This window comes from Centroberyx gerrardi, chromosome 18 (genome assembly GCF_048128805.1).
Source record: "Centroberyx gerrardi isolate f3 chromosome 18, fCenGer3.hap1.cur.20231027, whole genome shotgun sequence".
Lineage (NCBI taxonomy): Eukaryota > Metazoa > Chordata > Actinopteri > Beryciformes > Berycidae > Centroberyx > Centroberyx gerrardi.
The window spans coordinates 25,742,263-25,750,073 of NC_136014.1; the positions used below are offsets into that span (position 1 = coordinate 25,742,263).

The 7,811-nt window shown below is 42.9% G+C and overlaps 1 protein-coding gene across 1 annotated transcript; it reads left to right on the plus strand.

Moving 5' to 3' along the window:
• The first annotated feature begins 381 nt into the window (after positions 1 to 381).
• Positions 382 to 6,484, plus strand: hey2 (hes-related family bHLH transcription factor with YRPW motif 2). The gene is made up of 6 exons (XM_071910325.2): positions 382 to 467; positions 2,541 to 2,619; positions 2,753 to 2,836; positions 3,464 to 3,545; positions 5,614 to 6,029; positions 6,168 to 6,484. The coding sequence occupies exons 1-6, from the start codon at positions 382 to 384 to the stop codon at positions 6,348 to 6,350; spliced, it is 930 nt and encodes a 309-aa protein (XP_071766426.2). The 3' UTR covers positions 6,351 to 6,484.
• Positions 6,485 to 7,811: the final 1,327 nt, after the last annotated feature.

Here is a 7,811-nt window from a genome sequence, read left to right on the forward strand (position 1 = left end):
TCAATAGTGAGTTTATTGTGACTTTGTCGTAGTTTATGGCATTTTTAACTAGTAGCACTATAACATTCCTGTGATATTCCTATCAATCAATAGGCTTGTCAATAGTCAATATTTAGTGTGCAGTGACGTTATCATACTTTATGGTATTTTCACTCCTATGGTATCCCTACAGCCTAATATTCATCTAATAGAGACTTAGCCTATTTGATATTTGTGTAGTTAACTTCTAAAATATATTATAGGAAAACTATAGTTTTTGTTTTTGTTTTTTGGAAAGGGAAGAAGTATTTCCACTTTTTCCATTTTTTTTTTTTACTTCTTCCGCACCTCCACGCCTCCTCCCGGGGAGAGACAGCCAGCCCTCCCCGCCTCCCCTGCACCATGAAGCGGCCGTGTGAGGAGAGCAGCTCGGAGGAGAGCGACGTGGAGGAAACCATCGATGTGGGCAGTGAGAACATCTATCCAGGGTGAGCTTTAACAAACTGAGAGTGAAAAGGGACCTGAGGCCTGAGGCTGATCATTTCATATTTCAAAAATGCTAAATTCTCTTCTTATTTTATCAACCAAGGAGTAAAAGTTACCTTTATCCTTTAAAAACCTAGTCTACCATTATTTGGTTGAATAGTTTAATGTCAGTCATTTAGTCAACCAAGGACCAAAGCTAAACACTATCCTTTAAAAAGCAAGCCTAATTAAATAAAATACTATAAGAAAGCACCATAGATCCACCTGATATCCATCTACCATTCAATATGAGGCTTCAAAAGTGTTCTCGATTTGTCAACCAAGGACTAAAGTTCCTGACAATCCTTTTTAAAAGTAGATAAATAAAGCACTAGGCTATAGATCTATTTACATGGGGTTCATCATTCCATATTTCTAAAATCTAAACAATCTAGCCTGTAAAAGTGTTTTCATTTGTCAAACAAGGGGTTTGATACCATCCTGCTATTTAAAAAGTAGCCTACTATTCTTTAGATAAAACACCATAATTAAACATTATAGATCCATTTACCTGAAGTTCAACATTCAATATCTGTAAAATCTCAAGGATCCAGTCTGTGAAAGTGTTAGACTGGACCATTCTTTAAAAAAAATCCCCAAATTAGTCCTTACTTCATCATGCTATCAATATTTTGTGATTGAAGGATAGCCGTGTTTTGTTTTTGTTTTTTTTGACAACACAACTCTACAAGTAATTTTTAGTGTTTCTAACCTCCTTAGAGGCCAGATGGGTGGAGTCTGCCTCACAGGACAAAATGAAGAAAGTCTAGAGAATCACAAGAAAGTATTTGAAAGTCAATTAAGTAGACTTCTGTGGCACCATCAGGTCTGATGGTAAATGTCTGTTAGTGGACTGGCTATAGGCTAGAAGGCTAGAATGGAAAACTGACAGAAATTATCAGTCGGTTGACAGAAACAACAAATAAATCTAATTAAACTTCCATAGTGTTGATGCATTTAATAGCTATGTAATGGGAATCCACCATCAGATACACTGATATATATTATTACAGTAATCTGATGTTCAGTGCATTCCAGGAGTTATTTAAAAGTGTTTTAATTTACTTTTTTGGTGAACCCACTTTCCCTCAACCTGCCTCGTCTACTTCTACTGCAGTTAGTGATTTACTACGTTTCCCAGAATGCCTTTCGACAACCCCCCAGAGAAAGGGGGTTCTCTGTGCTGCATAGATGTAGGTGGAGAGAGTAATAGTCACAGTGTAATGAGTTTTTCTAGTAGAGAAAAAGTAAGAGTGGAGAGAGAACAAGTCGTTGAAGAGGTCGTTACAGCAGATCCATAAAGATGGAAGCTGCGGCTGCAGTGCATTCTGGTCTCTCTCCTGCTTCTGTGGGTGGAGAAACTGGTCTCTCTCCTCTTCTACGATGGATTTCTCCCTGTATGATTGTTGAACGTCTCTTGGTGCAAAATGGCGGCTCTAGAAAGAAGCCCTCGCTCTTTCATTCTGAGGGACTGACTGTTGGTTTAGATCGCTTTTAGAGTGGAGTTTTCCTTTAACATCTTACATTTGATGGACACTTTTTTCCCCAAACAGTCATACATTTTAAGCACTGTTCATTTTCTGAGGCTGAATATTTTTTTTCAGTAGACAAGCAATTATTTTGGTACCAAAAAGCACAAATTCAGCATAATTTTGCCAACTCAGGCCATTACTATCTTTGATTGAAAATACTGTATATCATTTCTGCCTCTCCCTACGGCTCTTATTTCTCTTATTTCCTATCCTATTACTTCTCCAGCAGTTTTCTAACATCCATGATAATTCTAGGATCACAGAAGGATGTTGTTCAATCTATTATCAGGACACTGTGACTATTAGATGCTTGTAATGTTGATAAAATAGGAATTTAATCCTATTTCACTGTTGTGTTCATTCTAAATTGCTCTGGATTGCTGCGTCCAACAAATCAAGGCAATCATCCATGCTTATATTTCACTATTGGAAAAAATATGACATTTCAAACTTCTTTCCTTTTCTGTGTAATGAGTTCACGGTAATTTGTTTTCCCTCTCCCAGGCACATGAAGGGATCCTTTATAAGATGTGGATCACCGAGCACAACCACTCAAGTTATGGCGAGGAAAAAGCGCAGAGGGGTAAATTTATTACTTCTTTGTAGTAGTGTCAGTATTAGTATTCATATTCATATTTTGTCTTAAGATTTACAGGCTAGCCAATGGCTTTGTTCGGGGAGAATTTAAGGTTTTATTGTCTTCCTTTATTTGTCAGATTATCGAGAAGAGACGCAGAGACAGAATCAACAACAGCCTGTCAGAGTTACGGAGACTCGTCCCCACGGCGTTTGAGAAGCAGGTGAGAATCTGTTCCTGTCTACAGAACACAGTACCAAACATTACAAAACTCCACACTCAAAAAACATGGGGTTCATCAGGGTTCTTCTAAGATCCAAATGGAACCGATAAGCAACTCAGGGCTCCTCAGCAGAAATAATATCCCTTAAATCAGTATTTCTGAGGTTGAGAACCACGTTGCTTTAAAGGTTCCTCAAAGAACCCCCTGATATTACAGGTCAGGGTTCCTGAACCCTTAACGGAGTTCCACAAGGAACCTTCTGGGGTTCCCCTATGGTTGCAATCAGAAGAGTCCCTGACGGTTTCACAAAGCTCTTTTAATTTTTTAGAGTGTGACAGTCCTACCAGCCGGTCCAGGTGGATCACTGGTTTCAAATACGACAGATTCCTCTTTTGATTTCTGTGGTATTTTGGAACTAATCCTTTAGGTCGGTGGTGTCCAATCAGGTTTCCATTCAAATCAAACACTAAACCAGCTGATATCATTCATTAATTCCCATCTCTCCGGTTGAAGGTGTGTTGAGCTCTTGGACCTTCATGGCACATGGTTTGACACACCACTGCTATAATGTTTTCTATTGGACTATTGGAGTAGCGCCCCGGCCTGACCTTTGACCTGTTCTATCAGGGTTCAGCTAAACTGGAGAAGGCGGAGATTCTCCAGATGACGGTGGACCATCTGAAGATGCTGCAGGCCACCGGAGGGAAAGGTAAGAACTGGTATCGCATCGACTGAACGGAAACCAGACGAGGGTTGGAAATTAAGAGTTTATTTCCAAAGTGCTATATATCCATTTTGGAAAGAAAATCATCACAGGTTCATCATTCTATATTTGTAAAGTATACTGTAGTTGATCCAGTGGTGAAGGTGTTATTTTACCAGCCAAGGATTTAAGTTACTTAGCATCCTTTAGAAAGTATCATAATTTTGTGCTATTGGTCATTTTGCAAGCGTATGTGACATATTTTTCCAAATGGAGGACATCTGAGTGAGGAAAAAAATCTATAGCCTATTTAGTCTATACCAGATTGGTCCGGCTTTGCCAAATAGAATAATACAGTGAGTGGCAGAAAGGTTAGACAATCACAGGAAAGTTTTTTATTTTCAACCTGGGACTTACATTTCTCGTTTTAGCAATCATGAGGATTGATTGTGTTCAAAATTTTGCCACTTACTTCACTATAGAGTTTTAACTGCCTCTAAGTCACAAAGAGCGCTACTTTCCAATACACACACACACACACACACACACACACACACACACACATACACACACACACAGAGCTCCAGCAGCCGAACCCAAAAAGTGATTAAAACACACATCAGCCAATGGATAACCAGTTAACCAGGCAGGCAACTAGTTAGTTACTCAGTCAGTCAGTCAGTCAGTCAATCAGTCAGTCAGTCAGTCAGTCAGTCAGCCAGCCAGTCAGTCAGTCAGCAACTAACCAGGCAGACAGCTAGTTTGTCAGTCAGTCAGTCAGTCAGTCAGCAACTAACCAGGCAGACAGTTAGTTTGTCAGTCAGTCAGTCAGTCAGTCAGTCAGTGCCAGATTAAAGGAGTGGGGGGGGCAGTAGTCCATGGGAAAGTGCTGCAGGGATAAAAGCACCACTTGACCCTGAGCCGTGCTGTTTGCTTTCATAAAGCCGGTGGGGGGGGTGAGGGGGGGTGAGCGGGGGCGGGGGGGCGTTCACAGGCCGGCTCTCTGCAGCGTTTGTTTGGGTTTACCACCGGCGGCGCGTAAAGAGGGCTGCACAGCGGAGACAGAGCAAACATACAATCAGCTCAGCAGATAGCCGGCTCTCCCAGGGTCACAGAGCTGTGGCTGACTGTGTGTGTGTGTGTGTGTGTGTGTGTGAGAGAGTGTGAGTGTGTGTGTGTGAGAGAGAGAGAGAGAGAGAGAGAGAAAGAGACAGACAGAAAGACAGAGAGAGTTGTAGTGGAGGGTAAATTCATAGTATACTCACATCACATCATCAAGTAGTATCAAAATTATCTAAGTTATATGACGATATAGAAAAAAAATCCTAAATTAATGTCTTTCTGAAAGTATAATTGAATTGGATGTCATAGTTTACCCTCCTTTTTATTGCAACATTTTGTGGAATAAGCGCAAACTCTGAAAAGCAGATTATGTATTTTGGACACAAATGATGTGACGACGATGTTCTTCCACCATGAAAGGATTATGTGAGGAAAGTACAAATTGGACACGGCACATTCACATGTTCGTCACATGAAAAGGTCGGTTAATGGTTCAGTTTAGGCAAGTGAAATAACTTTGGTTAAGGTTAGGGTTAAGGTTTTGGTCATGGGTCAATACGAAAAAACATTTCTGAAAAGTTTGCTCACAGTAGAAAACTTCTTTGCATGAATTGGGAATTGAACCTGGGTCATTGAAGGTAAATTCACACCCCCGTCCTCCACACCCTTATATTTTATGTCAAACTACTGCCTGTTTCTAGTTGTGTCTTCTCCATGTAATCCTTTTGTGGCGGGGAAATGTATTACTTTTCATACACAATGCACATTATTTGCATTTTAAGACATTGTGCTCTTTGTGAAACTTCCTGAGATTCACCACTTGGGAGAAAAAGAGAAGGATGGTTTCCCCTTTTCTCTCTGTCTCTCTGTCTCTGTCACCCATAGAGTCCCATCCAAAACAAGTATTTTTAAAACTAAACATCTATTTTTTTCTCTCAGCCTGTCATTATGTAAGCTATGTTGAGTTTTACATATTTGGCAGGACACCCAGACGGTCTCTCTCTGTCTTTAGGTTATTTCGACGCCCATGCGCTGGCCCTGGACTTCCTGTCTCTGGGTTTCAGGGAGTGTGTGACGGAGGTTTCCCGCTACCTGAGCGCCGTCGAGGGCCTGGACTCCGGCGACCCGCTCCGCTCGCGCCTCCTGTCCCACCTCGCCTCCTGCTCCTCGCAGCGCGACGCCGCCGCCCTCACCGTGGCGTCCCATCAGCCCCATCACCACCACCACCACCACCACCACCCCGCCCCGCCCCACCCCTTCCACCCGCACCACTGGGCGGCCGCGGTCGCCACGGCAGCGTTTCGCCCTCTGCCGGCCGCCGCCGCCGCGTTCGGACTGAGCGGGCTTCCCATTTCCTCTGACGCCACCGGCGGCGGTGGAGGAGGAGGTGGAGCCCCCCAGAGGCTGGTGGAGCTGTCGCAGCGCAGCGTGGCCGCCTCCTTTTCCTCCCACACAGACTCCGCCTCCTCCTCCTCTCCTTCCTCCTCCTCCTCCTCCTCCCTCGTCATGCCCTGCGCCCCGACTCCTCTCTCCGCCTCCCTCCTCTCCCTCTCGGCGTCGGTGCAGTCGTTTCCCATCGCCCTCCACGGCGGTTTCCCCATCCTCCCCCCCTCCTCCTTCACCTCCTCCGCCGCCAGCCCTCCCATCTCTTCCTCCTCCTCTTCCTCCTCCTCCTCTTCCTCCCATACTCCTCAGAGCAGCAGCAGTAAACCCTACAGGCCGTGGGGAACTGAGGTTGGAGCTTTCTGACTGATGGCATTTTACCGACTGTTTTTGTTGGCTGGTGTGATTAACCTCTTAGTTCGTAATCTACTGACTGGTTTTACCGACTATTCTTAACCGCCTGGTTTAACAGAATATTTTTATTACCAGTTAACGATTGAAGTGGGAATCTTCTGACCATCGTGTTTTGCTGACTGGTTTTAATGCCTGACCTAAACAACTAGTTCTATTAACTGGTTAACCTTTGAGGTGGGAGTCTTCTGAATGACTGGTTTTTCACTGTTTTCCACCTGCTGATTTAACTGACTTACTGGTTTCACTGACTGGATTGACTGACCGGTGGAGTCACTCTGAAACTTCTGTCGAGGGTTTGCCCAAAGAACGGATGAATGGAGTTTAGTTCATTGCATTTCCTCTCTTATTGATATTTTCGTATTCCCTTTAACAATGTCTATCAAGTCAAACTGAAGAGTTTCATTCCCAAACAAAATTTCTTCTGAAATGATTGCTGCCATGAAAGTAAAACCTTCATTAACTATTTTGAAGAACCTTTGCCTGTCGAACATTTTTGAGGATGAAATCATCTCCACTGTTGAGTGATAAAGTTCAAACAGTGTTTTCTAAAGATGGACATCAAGCGTTTTGGAATGAAACCCTTCAATTCCAGTGTATGTACGCTCTAAAAACCGGGGGTTCATCAGGTTCTTCTAAGATCCAAAGGGAGCCAACAAACATGTCAAGGTTCCTCAGTAGCAAAAATATCCCTGAAGAGTTCCTCGAAGAATCTCCATATTCAGAAGTTCATGAAAGTACAATCAGAGTTCATGAACTCTTTATGATGGGGTTCCTCAAGGAGCCTTCCTGGGGTTCCATTTGTTTTTACATTTTAGGCATTTATCTGATGCTTTGATTTCCAGATCACCAACATTACAAGCAACCAACTGTGAAGAGGTCAAGTGTCATCATAGCTGACAATCGATGGGACAAAATAGTCCAGTGCCCCAAGAATGATCGTACGTGTTAGAGAAATGCTAAATGAATGCTAGTTGGTTCCCCTGTGGTTGCAATCTGAAGAACCCCTGAGGGTTCCTTGAAGCCCTTTTACTTTGTAGAGTGTACTCTGGTACTGCAGATGACAGTGAAGGAAACTTGTACTGGTATCCACTGGTATGGGACTCAAATGGTATGATGGGATTGAATCCTGGGGATTGGATCTCCACAGAACTGCCCAAGAGAAATGCCCAAAAGAGTCTTCGTTAAGGGAACCATGAGGCACTTTGGCATCTCAAGACATTTATTTTTACTTTTGATACATATCATGTTTTAAAATGTTTGGATTAACCCCTCAAACACCAGCACTCACCTTGAAGATACTGATCATGTGACAAATACTGATGAACCAAAGGTTGCTCCTGAGATAATCAATCTGCTGATGGAGAGTGCTGCTGTAACCCATCTAACAAGAACGCCTGTAAATATGTAAATTTA